This window comes from Tetrahymena thermophila, assembly GCF_000189635.1.
Source record: "Tetrahymena thermophila SB210 genomic scaffold scf_8253855, whole genome shotgun sequence".
Classification (NCBI taxonomy): Eukaryota; Ciliophora; class Oligohymenophorea; order Hymenostomatida; family Tetrahymenidae; genus Tetrahymena; species Tetrahymena thermophila.
In genome coordinates this window covers 67,319-86,578 of record NW_002475946.1, presented here as the reverse complement: position 1 = coordinate 86,578, position 19,260 = coordinate 67,319, and the positions used below count along the sequence as shown (strand labels likewise).

The following is a 19,260-nucleotide window of genomic DNA, read 5'->3' as shown; positions in this document are numbered from 1 at the left end:
ATTATAACTTTTTAAATATTGAAGAAAAAATATATCATAAAATAGTTAATTAGAAGGAAAAAATGAAGAAAAAATATGAAAAAATAAAATAATTAATTAATAATAAAAGTAAAAATTTGAAAATCAAATGATGAGCTAAATAAATTAACAAAGAAAGAACAAAAAAAAGCAAGCACAATAAAAACAAAAAGAAAAAAGAGCTTTATTGTTTTTAATTAATTTTTATAATTCAAAATATCACAATCCAAAACAAATAAACTGTTTTTATAGAAGGTAAAAATAAAATTTGAGAGATTAATGCAATTTGCTAAACCAGAACCTAAGCCTGATGCACCTTCATCACCAATTTCAAAAAAATAAAAAATTATTTATAATATTTTCTTAAATATTCTTTTAAAAATATAAAAAAGTGTTTTTAAAATAAATATTATTAATGAATTTATTAGTCATAATTATATATACTTTAAAATTAAATAGCATATTTTTAATTTATGCTAAATCTCAAACAGATTAGTTATCTATTAATTTATTAAATTAAAAAGATATTTAATAAAATATAAATATTTTGTATCTTTAAAGAATATATATATATTTATCTCTTCTTTAATTTATATTTTATTTTTAATAATAACTTTATATTATTAAAAAATATTATATGGCTAAATGGAAATATTAGAATTTGTCATATTACAACTAAAAAGATAAATAAAATTCTGAAGATCGAATAGCTTAAAAGCTTTTGATAAAAATTTTTATTTACCATATTGAATTTTAATTGTGTTGATTATACATGCAATAATACTTGATACTAATAATTACATTTGGTTACAATTGTATGGTTGAAATTTAATTAATTATATTGTGTTTTAAGTTTTAAACACTTGATTACAGTTTATTATAAACGAATAATAAATACAATTTATATAAAGATATGCTTGCTTAATTTTTAAAATTGTATTCTTCTAGTTTAACTCTAATTTGTTAAATCTAAATTAAGGTATTTTTTAATTGAACATATTTTGCAATATGGAATTTATTTGCTTAAGTATAACACAAAAATTTTTATTTAAGTAATGGATTATTTAAGTAACCTTATCACGTTTATGTTAAATATATTTATACAAGAATACAAAGTTAGGATTTGCTAAAATTTCGATTATTTTATTGAATATAAAAATATTTATTAAAAATGTAAATACTATGAAAATTGTAGTAAAAATGAATTCAAATAATAAAATAAGAAGTCTTCTAAAACAAATAGGTATACTTATCCTGTAATTATTTTCCCAATTTAAATGTCATTTATATAAAAAATATACCAAAAATCTAGTTTCAATAAAATGGAGGCGCGATAATAGAAGCAGTAGTAAAAATTAGAATTCCTTCATTTATAATTACATTTCTAAATTTATGATTTCTTGACTGATTTGCTTGTAGATCAGTAAATTTACATCTAATTGTCAAGAGTAACAATTAAATTAAAATCATCAATAGATCTATATTAATCATAAATCTATCAATTATTTTACCTTTTATTACATCATAATTAAATTAATAAATTACGGGTAGGAAAATAAAAAAAATCAAGTATTTTTTTAATTTATAATTCTTATATAGATTTAGAATAAATAGAAAAGGATACAAATGAAATAATCTGTGTCAAAAAGTACTATTATTAAATACTTTTTAATTACTGTGTTAAATAGAAGTAGATTCAATAAAATTTTACAAAAAATTACTAACAAATTAACAATTTTTTAAGATAACAATAAGCAAAAATAATTTTTTTTTTTGTGGGATAGTTTTACAATTCTTTAAAGTACTTATTTCTTTTACAAAAATAAGAAAATGCTAATTATAAATTGTTAAATAATTTGATCAAATCAAAAATATTTGTATCAAATTACTACTCATTTATTTTAAATTAATTTGCTAAAAATTGCTTAACTTTTTTTAATTTTTTTTAAAAGCTTATTTGGAATCTTCGATTTTTAGATAATTTGAACTCAGAATATCCTAATTGGCAAAATCAGCAAATAGGTTTACAAATACTGTTGTTTTCTGAAAAAAAGTTTACACAATACATTTACTTTAAATCCTAAAAATCTAAAATATTTAATAATTCATATTCTAAATCATATATAAATATTAAACTTTTAAAATTAAATAATAAAATTAAACAATTATAAAAAAACAAAAGATAAAAATTCCTAAAAAAATGAAAAGCCTTGTTTTATTATTTGCTCTCGTTTTAGTAGCTAATTGCTAAACTGTTTACTAATGTCCAAAGGATGGAAGAGTTTTCAAGTGCTCAAGTGAACCTAAGGAAGTCTGTGGTATCAAAACTGTTCACGGAGAACAGGTCAAAGAAACATTTGTCAATAGCTGCTAAGCCTGCTCTCTTGGTAAGGTTGATTTCACTGTTGATGGTAAATGTGAAAAATACATTGCTGAAGCTGAATTTTGCCCTCCTTCTTATAAAGAAGTTGATGCTTGTACTGAATAATTCTAGCCTTAATGTGCTTGGTTTAACTAATCAGTTAAATGCTTAGTATACCCTTGTGCTATTGAAGTCCAAAATAGATGCTATGGTTGCATTATCAAGAATGTTTTATTCACTACTGAAGGAGATTGCCCAAAATCAGTTTGATTTTATATTATAATTAAATTGATGAAAAGATATATGTATATAATAAATACATATGATTTTATGTAAAAGTTTACTTTTTATATGTAATGCATCTCTTTTTTTATTATGAATTTAATTCAACACATACTAAGTCTTTTTATATTAATAAACAAACTAAATAAACTTAGCTTTAATTTAATATTATTGCTTGTTAGATCGAAAAATATAATAAATAAAGACATATCTTTTTTATTACTACAATTATTATAAAATAAAAAAAGTATGCTTTACTTTAAATCTATCTTTAAAATTTCATGTTTTTTCTTTATTTTTAAAAATTAATATTAAGACATATTTTTTATTAAAAAACCAAATTAAATTGAATTTACTTTTATTATTAATATATTTAAATTTAAATTATATTTATTTACTTTAACTTATACAATAAATAATCTTCTGAATTGAGTATTTTTTTTATAATTTAGCATAAATTTTTTTAATAACAACATAACAATCTTTCCATATGGCATTAAGTCATTCATAATTGAACTATATATGTTTAGCCTTAAACATAAAAGTATTAAATTATTCGATTGTTATTATCTAATTATTGTGGAACAAGTTTTTTATTTAAAAATATAAATTTATTTATCAAAAATACTTTAAGTTGTTTGAAAAGGAATATTTTTATCTATTTAACTTATTAAAGAGTGTTAAAAATATAAATTTATAGATAAATAAAAAATAATTTAATCAATAGAATCCTACTTTAAAAATAATATGATAAAGTTAAATAATTCCATCATTATTGGGTTTTATTTTTTGACTTCTTTTCATTTTCGAATTTAAAATATTTGTTTATAAAATAGAAAAAATAAATATTAAATAAAATGTAAAGATAAATTGTAAGGGAAATTATGTTTTTTGTGGGCACTTCTTGTGCCTTTACAAAAAATTCTACTTAAAAACTGATACCCAATAATTGTTTATTTTGTCTAGTAATTTTGGATTAATTAGCAACGGGTAATTAAAAAAAGATATTTTTTATAAAATAGAAAGAAATTAAATAGTTGATAATTTCTGACTAATTTATGTTTCAGAATTGATCAATTAAAGAAATAAATTAATTATTTATATCTGTATAATTGTAAATATAAAAGATATATCTGTAATATGAGAAAGATATTCCATCTTTTATTAGTTATATCCAATAAAAAGTAATTAAATCAAATATTTACTATATTTGGTATATTTTTTTACATTATTTCTTATAACTGTAACAAAATATTTAAATTACACTTCACCTTTTATATTTACTTTATATGAAAACAGCATATATTTATTAATATTAGGCTGATTACACTATATCTATTTATTTATAGTAACTTTTACTTTAAATTACATTGCCTATTTGCCATCGATTTTTATAATTTATATTAAAAAATAACATTAAAGACAATAAACAAAAAAAAATGAGAAAAATTTTAATACTTGCTGCTTTGGTTTGCTTGACTTTTGCTTAAAACGTCCAAGAATGCCCTACTGATGGTCGTCTTATGAAGTGTGTCGTCTAATAATAACCCGTTTGTGGTATCAGAAGCTTAACTAATGGCAAGCAAATTAAGGAGACTTTTGATAATTACTGTATTGCTTGCTCTATTGGAAAGGTTGAATACACCGTAGAAGGAAAATGTGAAAGCTATCCTGCTGAAGCTAAATTCTGTTCTCCTGCTTAATCTTAAGCATTAGCTTGCACAAGAGAATACGATCCTCACTGTGGATACTTCAACAAGACTGTTTAATGTCTTGTTCCCCCTTGTGCTATTGAACAATCTAACAGATGCACTACCTGCTCTACTGAAAATGTTCTCTACACAGTCAGAGGAAATTGTAGAAATTGAGAGAATAATCAGTGACTGCATGATTATATACGATTTAAATCAATAAGTCTAATAATACTATGTTTAAAATTTAAAATGCTTGTTATATGTTAAAGTATTTTTAATATATTTTTAAGACTTAATTAAATAAAATAAATCTTTCAACAAATAAACAAAAATATTAAATAGTTTAAAGCAAAAAAAAATATTTATTTATGAATTAGAATTCTTTTTGGATAAAAAATATAAATATAACATTTCCTCATAAATTTAATATTTATTTTATTTTGCTAAATTTTTTATGTTAAAATTGCAATTTAGAAACAAAAAAAAATAGATTTTTATTTTATTAACTTTTTTAATCAATTTGCTGTGTTTAATAAAATGAAATTAGTATTAATTATTAATGAGCCAAATATTCAATGTGGTATTTATATCGAGTATTTATTATGAAGAAGATATATTGTTTGTCGCTTTGAATAGAGAGATTACTTCCAAATTATTTTCAAAAAGGAAACTTAATTTTAGAAGATATTTAATTTAAAAAAATAAGTGCAAAGCAAGTAAAATTGTGTTTTTATGCTAGACTTTTTCTCTATTAAACATTCTTAGTTCTAGTTTAATTTCATATAGTTTTCCTCTTATTTAATATATTAAATACTTTTCACTATGTATCTAAATACTATATAAACACTTCTTTCTACTATACTTTTTATGCAAAAACAATGCTTTTGTAACCATAATAATAGATAAATTGGTATTGTTATTTTGAAAGGAGAGTTTACAAAAATAAATAGGAAAGAAGTAAATTTACTGATTAAGCATAAAAAAGCTTGATTTTTATATGAAAAAATCAGACAATAATTGTAAGTAATTATTCCTAAATTTGCATTTTTCTCATAGCTAGTATTCGTTCTAGTTCAATTTCATATTTTTTTTCGCTTAAAAAGGGCAGTTTACATACTTTATTCCAAATTTTTAAGATTACTGAGTAATTAATATTGCTATGTTTTATATTGTAAACCATTTTCAAAAAGATGTTTAAGTAATCGAAAAGTATGAAAGCATAAGCTTGATATAATGTCTGAATTTTATCAAAGACCTAATAAAATTATCTAACAAAGGAGTAAATATACCAAGTAATTATCAATTTAATTTGATATTGATTTTGAAAAAGGGAAAAAGAAGTTGGGAAATTGAATTTGATTACAGAGCTAAATAATTTATTTGATATTTTCTATTTGATCTTTCACAAACGCTTCAAACTTTGGTAAATTTAATTAAAATTACAGTAAATGCTAAAATTTTTTACTTATTAATTCTATTAATTAAAATCAAAGTTAAGCCATTTGAAACAAATATTAAATTTTTATCAAATCTCAATAAATTGAAGTCAAATAATTTCTTCCCAAATATTTTCACATTTCTATTCACAAAATTTGCAACAAATATTTATATCTATTCATCTTTATATCAAAAAAATGTTTGACTTTATTTTCAAAATGGCTTTATTCTATGAGTAAACAAATATGAATTTAATGTAAATTATGTAGCATAAAAGTAATTCATAAAATAAATCTATCCTTTCAATCTCATAAAAAATTAGTTTTTGTAGAAAAATTAAATAAAATATAAGTTTTAAATAATATTTCTGATGGAACAGAAAAAGAAACAGAATTGGTAAGAATATCTTTGGTTGAATAATATTTACATTTATTCACTAACTTTCATATTTAAAATAATATAATCACAGTAGTTTAAAAACTAACTCCTATTTTTTTATAGTATAATTAATTCAAATAAAAACTAAAAAATAGAAAAAAACCAAAAAACTCTTTGTTAAAAAATGAGAAAAATAATCATTATTGCTGCCTTGATCTGCTTAACTTTTGCTCAAAACGTTCAAGAATGCCCTACTGATGGTAGACAATTGAAATGCACAATTCAACAATCTCCAGTCTGTGGTATTAGAGGTTTATCTAATGGAAAGTAGATTAAGGAGAACTTTGATAACTACTGCATCGCCTGCTCAATTGGAAAAGTAGAATACACTGTTGAGGGAAAGTGCGAAGATTACCCTGCTTAAGCTAAGTTCTGCTCTCCTGCTTAATCTAAGGCTTAAATCTGCACCATGGAATATGCTCCTTAATGTGGATTCTTTAATAAATCTGTTAACTGCATCGCCGCACCATGTGCTATTGATGAATACAACAGATGCAAGGCTTGCTCTACAGAAAATGTTCTTTATACCATTAAGGGTAAATGTCATCACGAATGAAAAATATTAAATAATTGATTAATTATCTTTGATGATATATCAGTAATTACATATTATATATGTTTTATAATGTAAATATCTCATAATTTTTTTAATACTTAGAAATAATTGGAAAAATATATCAATTTGGTAATTTTATAATATCATTAAATAAATTAATTTAAAATATCCCTAGCATTATGTACTAATTTAATTGTTTAGTATATTAAAAAATTATTTTAGGAATAAAAAGGAGGGTTTTAAATTCATATTACAAAAATTTGGGTAAATAAAAATAGATAAGATGTTATATAATCAAAAAGGCTTTCTTTTTAAATATTTACTGCTAAAAAAGCATTATTTTGTGAGCTTTTATACATAAATTCTAAAAATATATGATAAATATTCATCTATTATCAAAGTTTTTCCTAAACTTTACATCTCTACAAAATTATATTATTTCAATAGAAAGTAGCAAAATGCATTTTGATAATTATATTTTTAGTCAATGCTCTTTATGAACTTTATATAATAACTATGAATTGTGTAATGTAAAAAGAAATCAAGAGTGAAAAAAATTTCAAAAAAATAATAACATAGATTCATAAAATATATTTATTGTTTGAAAATTTTATAAAAGAAAAACAGTTTTGTCTTAATTTTTAGCTGTATTAGCCCCATATTCAAACAATTATACATCTTTTTTGTATATTTTAAAGAAAATAATGATAAGCTTTAGAATAAAAAGAAACTAAATATTCTCACAATAAACACAAATTTGCTCAAATTTTACAGGGATTGACAGTAGAAGATATTAATACTTTTTTCTTATTAGTTATTCTATCTATTTCATATTTAAACTTAACTTTTTTCTTTTTCAAATTATTCTTTTTTGTATCAAGAAAAAATAATCCTACCCCTTCAATTTTTTTATATTTCGTATTATTAATCTAAAATAGGATTTTTGATTTTTAAAATTGTAAATAGAAATAATCAATCTTAAAATTGAAGTAACAAATGAGTCTCAAATATTTCTAACTAAATAAATCCCTCAAAGCTAATAAACATTTAACAATTTTGATCAGCATTTCTATTAGAAAAAATCCTTTTTGATAAAATTCATATTAAGTCTTGAAAGCTAAAAACCATAAAAAATTTGAAGTTTAAAATATTTATTTCTTAATATGAAAAATGTTTTATTTGATTTTGCATTTCTATTTGGTTTAATACAGAGTGGAAAAATAATTTAAAAAAACTATTTTTCAACTATTTCTTATTTTTCTTTAATAGAAATCAATTTTTCTTCGTTCGAAAATATAATTTTACATATCAATATTTATTTACACTTCCTATTTTGAGACAATTTATGCTATTTTGCCTATATGATTTCCCATTCTTTTTTATTTTAGATGTTATTTTCAGGTTTAAATACGAGTAAAAACTGATTAGCAACTTAAAATAAATAATTAAATAAATAAAAAAAAGTAAATAAATAAAAAAATATCTTAAAAGATGAACAAATTATTATTAATTGCTGCTTTATTCTGCTTAGCTACTGCTCAAACTGTTCAAGAATGTCCTACTGACGGCTCTGTATTAGAATGTGTCATTTAAGATTCTCCTGTATGTGGTATCAGAAGCTTAACTAATGGAAAACAAATCAAGGAAACTTTTGCTAACTATTGCGCTGCTTGTAATGTTGGTAAAGTTGAGTATACTGTCTCCGGAAAATGTGAAAGCTATCCTGCTTAAGCCTAGTTCTGTTCACCTGCTTAATCTAATGCTGAAATCTGTACTATGATTTATGATCCTTAATGTGGTTACTTCAACTAACAAGTTAACTGTTTGGTCCCTCCTTGTAACATTGACTAGTACAACAGATGCAAGACCTGCTCAACTCAAAATGTACTTTACACTATTAAAGGTAAATGTCCCTCACATTGATTGCAATGATTTCGTTAGAAATATTATATATAAATAATAATTATTAAATAGTTATATTGCAATTATATGTAATTATTTGTTTGTAAATTTAACCTATTATTTACAAATATTTGAAAAATCTCTCAATTATATATTAAAAAAAGAAAGTTATAAAAAAATAAATTATAATTAAATAACAAAACTTTGCTTGGAAATTAAAATATTAACTAATATCTTATAGTGTTATGAAAGGTAAATCAAAAAAACATTAATTTAATCAAATAAAAAAGAGCTCTATAATTTTGTACATGAAGAATTGTTTTATAATGCTAAAATAAAGAAATCTATTATAAAAGAATATAAACATTATTCTAAGAAATTAAATTTAGTCAAAGAAAAATAGTAGAAATTTAATAAATTGATATTTTTAGCAACTTTAAAATCTTGTTTTTCTGAAGCAATCGGAGAAGAAATTTCAAAATCACAAACTCTATCTACCGTATTTCCTTGATCAGCATCTTTAATTTTTAACGATATTTTAAGAAAAATTAACGATTGAAATTCTCAAATTTTGAGCTTTTCTCCAAAATCGGATAGATTTTTTGTTGAAAAATTATGGTAAATATTTTTTTTTTGTTAATAAACTCTCTACACTTTATTTTTGAATATAATCCTGTTTATGTTACCCTCTGGAACATAGCAATACTAATGTAACATTAATTTTAATTAGAGATAGAATTCGTAAGGAGAGGTATTTAGTGAAAATAAAGGATTTTTTTTAGTAATTCTATTTTGATTTTTTTAAAAATTGAATATAAAATAGCTTTCAAAAGTGGCTTATATTTAAAGCTATTACTTTTAATGAGATAAAGGAATTTTTTCAAAAAAAAAATTAGAGATTTTATCTATTTTTAATCAAGCTCTACAAAAAATTATGATAAATTTCTTTTGAGTTGATGTAAAAATAAAAAATAAAAAATATTGAGAGAAGATACCTAATTACATTTACTGATAAATTGCCATATTAAGTGGAATATTTAAGCTTATCATAATCAAAAATAAACAGAAAATAAATTTCTATTTTGATAAACATCTTAAGCACTATGTAGCATTTGTAAATCCAAAGTACCAAAAGTATAAAAAAGATTTTATGAAAGAAATAAAATAAATTAGACATTAAATATCTTCGTTAAAAACTAAAAAAAATAAAAAACATAAATATATATTACTAAAAAAGAATTAGATCAAATAATATATCTTCCTTATTTTTAAAAACAAATCAACTCAAATATAAGATTAGATTTATTGCAGATAGAATAAACTATAAATAAAATATTTAATTTGCATACAAAAGTTTAATTAACATATTCAGTTAAATATAAAATCATAAAATGATGATTAAATTTAATTAATATAATAAATCTAGTGAACAAAAATAATTGAAAAAATTTGTTTAATTTAAATGAATTATTTTAAATAAATAAATAATAAAAAAATGAATAAGCTAAAATTTTATTATTTTATTTAATTTAGTGTTAAATTAAATTCGCTTTAAAATTCATTTTTACTCCAAAAGTCAGAAACAATGTTAGTTACAAATAAAACCAAAGAAAGTGTTTAGACTAATTTCTAACCACATTATACATAACAATATAAATTTATTTAATTTAAATAAAACAAAACAAAACAAAAATGCTATGAAACGAATTACAGTCATTAAGGCAGTCTTTTTATTTAAATTTCATGAATTTTTTCTTTATTTTTACTTACAATTTCAATCTAATAAATATGTCATATGCGTTTATATTGTTTAAATTTGCAAATTAAATTTAAAATAAATCAGAAAATTCATAAATAAATAATTGCAAAAAAACTTTAATAAACAAAAAAGAGCAAAATTTAATAAGATAAAATAAGATAATGCCAATCTAAAAAAGCTAAATAGTATTTAATCTCCTTAAATTATTCGATATTTATGGAGTACCAATAAGAATAAATTTTTAGAGAAAAGAAACTCATAAAACTATATTTGGAGCTATAATTTCTATTATAGTTATGATGACGTTTGGATTATTTTGCTATATTTAAGGTATGGAATTATTTTAAAAAGCTAATCCTATTGTAATAACAAGTGAGCAATATGTTAAAAACCCTCAAAGAATGGATATCGATAAAACTTAACAAGTAATAGTGATGGGATTCTTTGACCATAAAGCATAAACTGTTTATGATCCTTCTATAATTTAGGTTACTGCTACTATTTCTAATTTGTAGAAAGTTTATAATTCCACTGCTTAGGGATATCAAACTAGTCTAAAGAATACTTAATTGAAAATAAGACCGTGCAATTAATAAGACATAAAAATAGATAAGCTTTAAGGCTATTTTAGTTAGCTCACTCTAAATTAGTATTTCTGCTTTGACGACAATCAGGAAGTATATGTTGAAGGAGATTTTTCAGGCGATTTTTACTCAAAAGTAGATGTTTATTTTTCTTAATGCAAAAATTCTACTTAACCAAATTCTACTATATGCCAACCTCAAGAATACATTAATAATGTAACATCAAATTTATTTTTTCAAGCATATATGATTGATAAGATTGTTGATCCCTTAAATTTAGACAATCCATTTGACTATTAAGGATTTAATATAGAGACTTAGACTTCGATTTTCCAAAGTTAGTAATTTGTGGCTTTTTTCGAAAACTATTACGTCTAATCTGATATAGGGCTAATATCAAAATCAGTTAAAGAAGTTAGAGATTTTTTGTATATTGAGTCTCACTCAAGTAACATATATGGCATAGATGGATTATTGATTTAATTTACTTTAAGACCATACAAAAATAAACAATTAATTATGTAAAGAAGATACATGAAATTTTCTGATCTGTTTGCCTAACTTGGTGGGATATTAAAAGTTATTACATTGATAGGTTTTGTCTTAGCATACCCTTTTGCTAAAATACATTTGAAGAAAGAAATAACGAACAGTATTTTTGAGTTCGATTTTGATATAGAATAAGATGAAAAAACTAATAAAAAAAATTAGATGACTAATAATTTTGAAAAAAAAACCACTGAAAATAACTAAAAAATGAATTAAATTAAAAATGATAAATAAGATTGTTTGAAGGATTAATCTAAACATTAATAATCAGAGTGTGACAACGATATAGTAAAATTAAATAATTTAAGTTATTAAATAGAATATAGTCCAAATAACAGAAGAGGAATAATAAATGAATAAAAATAGCAATTTAAGAATAATCAAACCTAAAAATAGGATTAAGAATTGGAAAATATACATGACAGCACTAACTACAAAGCAAACATATCAGAATCTCAAATTATCAATTCTTTTAATGTAAAGAATAGTCAAAATTTTGTTTTCAGAAAAAAATAAAGCCAATATTTAAATCAAGGAAATGAAATTGAAGATGGCAAAAAAGCTAAAAAATAATTATGGAAAGGCGATATTTTGTAGAAAGAAGACCATAATTTGAAATAATCTTTTTTGGATATATTCAAAAAAATTTTAAATCCACACAAAATGAAAATAAACTTCAGCTTAATCGAGTACATTTAATAGATTTTATCATGCACAAGCTCTAAGCTACTTAAACTAAAAAAATATTTTATTAATGAAGGTATTGATAAGGTATAAAACCATTTAGATATTTAATATATTCTCTAAAAGTTATAGGAAGTTGAAAAACTTAAATAGGTTATTTTAAATGAAGATCAAGTTAGATTATTTGAGCTATTACCACGTCCTATTTTGCATAAAAAAGATCACCGAAATTATACAAATAAAACTAATTAGTTTTATGATTAAATCTATGAGAGTTATGAAGAAAAAATTATAAATGCTTATATAAGCCTAATTAATATTTTAAATTAAAGAAAAAAATCTTAAAGAGACCATTAATTGATTCAACTTTTAGATGAAAAAATTTATTAAACGATTAAAAATACTGGCCTTTTATCTAACAGTATGGATAATTAAAATCATAGTTACCCAAATTACCCTTTTGATAATAACTCTTTCTAACAAGATGAAATAAACGAATTTTCATCTTTAAGAAACTCAAAAGCAGATTCAAATTTTAGAGATATTGATGAGAACATAAAATAAAAAATTGAACTTCTATTTACAAAATTAGATGTACCAGAAGAAAATAGCTCAATTACTAATAGTCATTATTTCAGCCAGATAAGACACTCAAAGCAAAATTCCTTGAATAAAAGATGATTATTTCCTAAAATCATATTTAAATTCAATTAAAACTTTTATTTTTATTACATTTGTTTATTTATTTAGTAAATTTAAATATAAATTTAATGTAAAATAATTTTAGTTTTTTTACTACTCGAGTTTTTATTTTTTTATTTTTTGAAATTTTATTAATAAAAATATAAAATTGCAAAATCAAAACTAGCTAATTATAAATTATTTTAAATAAATTATTTTTGACATAATATATTAAAATTAGAATACTTCTTTTAAAATATTCTAATATAAAGAAGTTAATAAAAATTATAAATCAATAATAGATTTTCCAAAAAATCTGGAATATTTCTAGAAGGAAAGGAAGCATGTAAAATAATATTTGTGTTTAAAATAGAAGAATAAACAAAAATTGTAATCAATTTAGGCTATTATGAATTCCTGTTATGATGAGAAAGAATAAAAGACTCAAGAACTTATTTTTTAATGAAAGTAAGATAAAAAAGGTAACTTTGGAAAATGAATAAAAGAAATGTTATTATTGATTAAAGATAAATTCAAATAACAAATTAAAGAAAGAGAATAAAAGAAAAATTCGGTACATTTTTTAAGAAAAATAAGAAAATTATTTAAAATGAATTAGAATACTTATAAATAGATAAATATCATGCACTACCTTCTCTATTTGTTTTTTGTTTAAACAGCCAGCTAATTTCTAATTTTATCTAATGATAATTAAATGATAGTTTTTATTGTATGGCAGATATTAAAAGGAAAGTTATTCGTAAATTTTAGTTTTTCACTGTAACACGAAAGATAAATCAAGAATTAATTTATATTCATTAATTAATAATCAATTATAAAAATTCATAAAAAGATATAATCAAATAAGATTACTTCAAATAATAATAATAATAGTACATATATAAGCATTTTAGAGCTCAGCTTCGAAAGTAAAATTAATAATAAAGTCTATATTTCTTTCTACTAGTCCATGGACTCCAGCGTTGATCTTGTACTAAAAAAGGACATTAATTAAAGTATTAATAATATTATTAGATCTGATAGATCTTCTTCTAATCCTAAAACTTACTAAAAAAATTCAGAAATAGATCTCTGCCAAAACTCTCAAAAATAGCTTCTTTTTAAAAAGATATATCAGATAAACACATAGAATTTGAAGCAAAGATAAAGTGATAATATCATTTTAGAATCTAGGAGTCAATCAAGCTAAAATATTGATAAGTCTGCAATAAAGAATGCTTCTGTACAAATATAGCAAGCTAATAGACGATCAGTGAAATAAATAGTAATCAAAAAGCAAATCACAATTGAAAGCTTAAACTCATCAAATGATCAGCTCAGCCCTGAAGTTAAAGTTCCATAATCTGCCAGACATTTCAATCGCCCAACATTTAATTTGTGCTCTTTAAATAATCGAATTTAGCAATTGGAGTAAACCAATTCTAAGAGCAAACTTAATCAGTATTTCTTTCCTTCATAGAAACCATTGAGCAATAGAAATGAAAACTCATAAGTTTATTGCACTTATTTCAATTAATAGAACTCAAATTAAAGTATAGATGAAAAGCCTGCAAAAAAAAAAATAATTATAAGGAGGGATGCTTTAAACACTTCAAGAGGAATAGAGATGCAAAAAGGAGTTTAATAATAAAATAATTACGTTTAGAAAGAAATTTCATCTACAGATTCAATAAGTAATTTCAGAAGGTATGACGAAGACTCAGACGAAAATTTTGCAACAAGTGAGAGGAACGAAAAACCCAAAACAGAGTCAAATATTCCTTTTGAAAATGAAAATAAATTTAAGGGCAGGAATATGTATTCATTCCAAACTTAAATTATAAAAAAAGTACCAAAAAATACTCCTATTAAATTAGAAGAAGGTCAAAATATTGACAAAAGTTATTCAATTCAAGAAGATATTTCAAATTTAAATTTAGCAACAACCACCTGCTCTTCTGGGAATGAAGAACTTTCTCCAAATTATTTACCTGTAGATAGAAAATTAATGAAAATTATAAAAGTAAACAAAAACTTATGTAAATATGGTAAGTCAAACTAAGTTGAAGAATCGAAATCCTAAACTAACATATTAAAAAATCAAATTAACTTAGTTAAAAATGCTTATAAGTAATAAAATATTCAAAATTTTGATTAAAATGGTAATTTGTAACTCAAAGCCAAGTAGGAGTAAAACAGCTAACAAATTTCTCAAGATTAAAATTAAGACCACAAAAAAGAGTCAACTGAAGAAATTTTAGCAAATTAATTGGGAATATTTGAAGTTACCCAAACAGAAAATATATTAATTAAAAAGTTAAAAATCCTATCTCAATGTGAATTCAATCTGTACGAAGCTTATCAAATTAAAAATTTGTAATAGAGTGAAATTAATTCTATAAGCTCTTTTATAAGTGCAATGTAAAATGATAGCAAAGGATAAATGTTTACCAATGTACTTAATTATAAGCATTTTATTCAAAATTAAGATAGCTCGCTTTTAATTTTCCCTTTTTAATCTAACAAAACCTTAAAAAATTTGCTTTAAAATATTAAACTATTGAATGAATAGCTTTTGAAGATATTCTTTAAAGATATTTTGTGCGGTCTCTAACAGATATATTACAATATGAAGACTAATCTAATTAATTTATTAGATTTTGATCAAATTTTTATAGATGAAAAATATAAACTCTTTGTTGGATTAAATATTAATTAAAGTAAAATAGATCCAGACTAAATTTATTTGCAATACTTATCTGAAGATGAGTCAAATAATTAGTAATAGTATGAAAAAATCAATAAATTACAATTTAGAGAAGAATGTAATATTGTACAGGACTTTGGATTTTTAATACTGAAATCTCTTCTAGGACCTAATTATGCTATTTTTGAATAAAATACAAATCATAGTAACTAAATTAGGAGCTTAATATCAGACTAAAATAATTACAAAAAGTGTTGCCTTTTTCATGATATTAAATTTATCTCAGAGAAAAATATAACTGATTCTAGAGTCTAGTTAAAAAAAGCAAATGAAATCACCAAATTTATCTCTAAGAACTGCTCTTAATAATTGCAAGATATTTTGTGCGGATCTCTAAAATACAAAAAAGAAGAAAGATTGAATATTTTTTAATTACAATAATAATATTTCTTTTAAAGCTAATTGAGTGCAGCAATAGATAATTAATAAATAAATAATAACAATAATTAATCTCAAATATTAAAACTTCTTTTTTAATAAGTGTAAATAAAAGAAAAATAACAAGACACCCTTTAATCAAAAACTCAAAAGCTTTAACTTTTGATCAGACTAAAATTAGTGATTGCTAACTCTAAATCATTATTTGATAAAATTTAACCATAAACTAATTATTAAAAAATACAAGAAAAAATAGAATCTCAGCTGAGCCAATATTTATCAATTACCACACAAGAAATCAAGAATATAATTAATATAGAAAAATGATCCAACTAAAATTAAAAATTTCAATTTTATCTATAAATCTTCTTTTTCAGCCTCATTAAAGATTTAAAAAAAGAGTTAATTAAAATATAAATTTATGTAAAATTGAGGCTAAAAACATTACATTTTAATAAATAAATAAATAAATAAATATCAAAATATAATAAACCCTTATTACACTCATAATAATAAGGTTTTTTGTATAAAGTGTTTGAATTCAAACCAAATATAATAATAATAGTAAGAAAATATGATTAAAAATGTTTAATAATGTATTTGTAACAAAACATATTATAAACTCAGAAGTAAATATTAAATTATTTTTTTAATAAAATGTAGTAAATTAGATTTGTATATATATATTACTAAGAAATAATATGAATTAAATAAATTTCATAAAATTAGATTACATTTAATACTATTCAATTTTGATGATGTTTAATAATAATTGCTTGAATTTAATTTAGTTTTAATTTATTTTTTCAAATTATCAAAAGTGGAATCACTTTTCCAAATCAAAATTATTCCAAAAGTAAAGTAAAGTAAAGCAAACAAACAAATAATTATTATTTAAACCAAATTTAAGTAAAATTTATCAAATTCGTATAAATGTAAGTTGTAATTAGTGGACCACAAATTCTTTTATAAAATAAATAATATTCACTTAAATTAGATATTTATTTAGTATTTGATAAATATTAAATCCTCTATCTACTCTCTCTAATTAAGATAGATAGATAGAGAAAGATATTGATTTCATGAGGATTTTTTACTTTCATTTAAAAAAATATTCTATTTTCTTCCCCATGTAATTGATCTTAATCTCTTTTGGAGGAAAGTGACTTTTTCTTCATGACTCATATTGTCTGGAAAGATAAACTTTTCTACCATTTTATCATATTTTTTAAAGATTATTAAAAAGAATAATTCTTTTGCTTGAGTTTATTTAAACAGTGTGCCTTTTCTTTTTGTGTAAATCTCTTTATCATTTTCAAAGATTTTTCTGTATTTGGACCAATGAACACCAGGGTAAGCATGATGAACAACATGCAGATCTCTATCAATCACGTTATAAGTTCCATCTATGATTGTTATGCTATTCACATATTCATTTGTTGGCTCTTCTGGGTCTATGAATGCATGCCATGTCCAGTTATAAAGTGAGATAAAAAAAACATTTTCAAGAAAAGCGTATCCAATAAATGATAAGGCAAAAAAGAAATTGACCTTTTAAGCGACTAATAAAAAGAAAAGCATTTAGTAAACAATGCCTATCATTAATTAAAACACTTATTTGTAGTTTTTATCATTAAAAAACACTGGAATCAAGGAAATATTTGTGCTGTAGAATAAAAATCTCGTAACATAGCGAATATAGTTAATAATAGAATCTCTCTCCATGTCAGAGTTGCAGATTACGTCCTTTTCTGAGTTTGAATATTTGTGGTGATTCATTGAATGTCCAATCTTCATTGAGTATGGCAGAAGTCCATAAAATGGACCTATAAACCAACAAAAAATATTACCTAGAATCCACTAAACAAATTTAGGTAAATTTTAAAATTATTCTGTTCCTGAGTGACACTCTTTATGAGCAAGTGACTATACGGTCCCAAAAATTGCAAGTTCGGGTCCTAAGCGCAAAGTATGGTACAATATAAATACAAAAATACTGAATCCATATTATGATGTATACCAGGCGCTTGCTAAGAATATGACTATCAAGTATATTATCAAAAATACAATAGAATTTATTATGTAGTAATCTTATTTGTAAACAACATAATTTTCTAGATATTTTTGAGTCGTTTCATTGAATCTATCAGCTATTTGAAACAGGATTCCTGTTCTAGGTTTTCCTTTGAAAAGCCTATCTACTTTTTCCCACATAACACTGAAAAATGTTAGAAGTGCATAGAAGGGTAGTTCAAACACAATAATAAATAAGCCTATAAGAAATTAGAAGCCTTCGCCTAATGTCATAAACTAATGTCTCATTTTTTTAATTTTAAGAATCTTTTTGTTTTTATTTAAATTTTTATGTTTATATTGATCATCAAAATTCAGATGATATTTAAAATAAAATAAAAAGATTTCAACAGAAATTATTTAAAGTTAGTAACGAAATAAAATTCCTACTCATTCAACGAAATTACATTTGATAAAAAATTATAATAAAAATCATCAAAGAGACAATTAATTATTTTTCTATATGCGAATTATTAAAAATAAATATCGCACTTACTATTTATGATTTTTTTTATATTAATTTTTACAGTTATGATAATAAATTATGACTAATTAAAATATTCGATTAGAATCGTAATTTACGTTTCATTAAGAAACTAAACATTCTATTTTAAATCAAAAATAGACAAATTAAATGTAATTCTGTTTCATGCCTTTTATTGATTCATACTTCTAAATTTATTATTTTAACGCATAAAAAAAATACCACCACAAACAATATCTTAAAAGAGAGATAAAATAAAATCTAAATTCTATTCTAATAATTTAGATGGTAAAAATATGACTAAATCCTATTTAAATATTAAAAAATTGGTTATTTCATAAAAATTTTTTTGGATATTTTTGTACTATTTTGAAAAGTTAAAAATATTATTTGCTTATTTAAATTTTTTAGGTTCTTTAGAATTGCTCTTTATGATAAGAGAATACTAATTCTACACTAATATTTTTATTTTATAAGTAATTTACATAGAATGATAAATTTATTTTAAATGTTGAATCCATCCTTAATGAAAAATATCATAAATTGATAATACGTAAAAAATATATTGTGAATATTACTCACTAATTGGATTGATTTTTAAATAAATTTAAA

General features: G+C 21.8%; 7 protein-coding genes across 7 annotated transcripts; 6 read left to right on the top strand and 1 right to left on the bottom strand. All coding sequences in view use genetic code 6, as the record gives it.

Moving 5' to 3' along the window:
• Positions 1–2,137: 2,137 nt before the first annotated feature.
• TTHERM_01134010 (kazal-type proteinase inhibitor 1) lies at positions 2,138–2,650 on the top strand (the record flags this gene model as incomplete). The annotated part of the gene is made up of 1 exon (XM_001027599.2): positions 2,138–2,650. A coding segment is annotated over one exon (513 nt), but the record flags the coding sequence as incomplete, so codon positions are not given.
• A 1,451-nt stretch (positions 2,651–4,101) lies between these two features.
• Positions 4,102–4,530, top strand: TTHERM_01134000 (kazal-type proteinase inhibitor 1; the record flags this gene model as incomplete). Its single annotated transcript, XM_001027598.1, has 1 exon — positions 4,102–4,530. The coding sequence occupies one exon, from the start codon at positions 4,102–4,104 to the stop codon at positions 4,528–4,530; it is 429 nt and encodes a 142-aa protein (XP_001027598.1).
• A 1,532-nt stretch (positions 4,531–6,062) lies between these two features.
• TTHERM_01133990 (kazal-type proteinase inhibitor 1) lies at positions 6,063–6,902 on the top strand. The gene has a single exon (XM_001027597.2). The coding sequence runs from the start codon at positions 6,164–6,166 to the stop codon at positions 6,785–6,787; it is 624 nt and encodes a 207-aa protein (XP_001027597.2). The 5' UTR covers positions 6,063–6,163; the 3' UTR covers positions 6,788–6,902.
• A 1,376-nt stretch (positions 6,903–8,278) lies between these two features.
• Positions 8,279–8,710, top strand: TTHERM_01133980 (kazal-type proteinase inhibitor 1; the record flags this gene model as incomplete). The annotated part of the gene is made up of 1 exon (XM_001027596.1): positions 8,279–8,710. One exon carries the CDS (start codon positions 8,279–8,281, stop codon positions 8,708–8,710), a length of 432 nt encoding a protein of 143 aa, XP_001027596.1.
• A 1,899-nt stretch (positions 8,711–10,609) lies between these two features.
• TTHERM_01133970 (cation channel family protein, putative) lies at positions 10,610–12,946 on the top strand (the record flags this gene model as incomplete). The annotated part of the gene is made up of 1 exon (XM_001027595.2): positions 10,610–12,946. The coding sequence occupies one exon, from the start codon at positions 10,610–10,612 to the stop codon at positions 12,944–12,946; it is 2,337 nt and encodes a 778-aa protein (XP_001027595.2).
• An 850-nt stretch (positions 12,947–13,796) lies between these two features.
• Positions 13,797–16,418, top strand: TTHERM_01133960 (hypothetical protein; the record flags this gene model as incomplete). Its single annotated transcript, XM_001027594.2, has 1 exon — positions 13,797–16,418. The coding sequence occupies exon 1, from the start codon at positions 13,917–13,919 to the stop codon at positions 16,416–16,418; it is 2,502 nt and encodes an 833-aa protein (XP_001027594.1). The 5' UTR covers positions 13,797–13,916.
• A 753-nt stretch (positions 16,419–17,171) lies between these two features.
• TTHERM_01133950 (fatty acid desaturase family protein) lies at positions 17,172–18,413 on the bottom strand (the record flags this gene model as incomplete). The annotated part of the gene is made up of 1 exon (XM_001027593.1): positions 17,172–18,413. The coding sequence occupies one exon, from the start codon at positions 18,411–18,413 to the stop codon at positions 17,172–17,174; it is 1,242 nt and encodes a 413-aa protein (XP_001027593.1).
• Between the last annotated feature and the right edge of the window lie 847 nt (positions 18,414–19,260).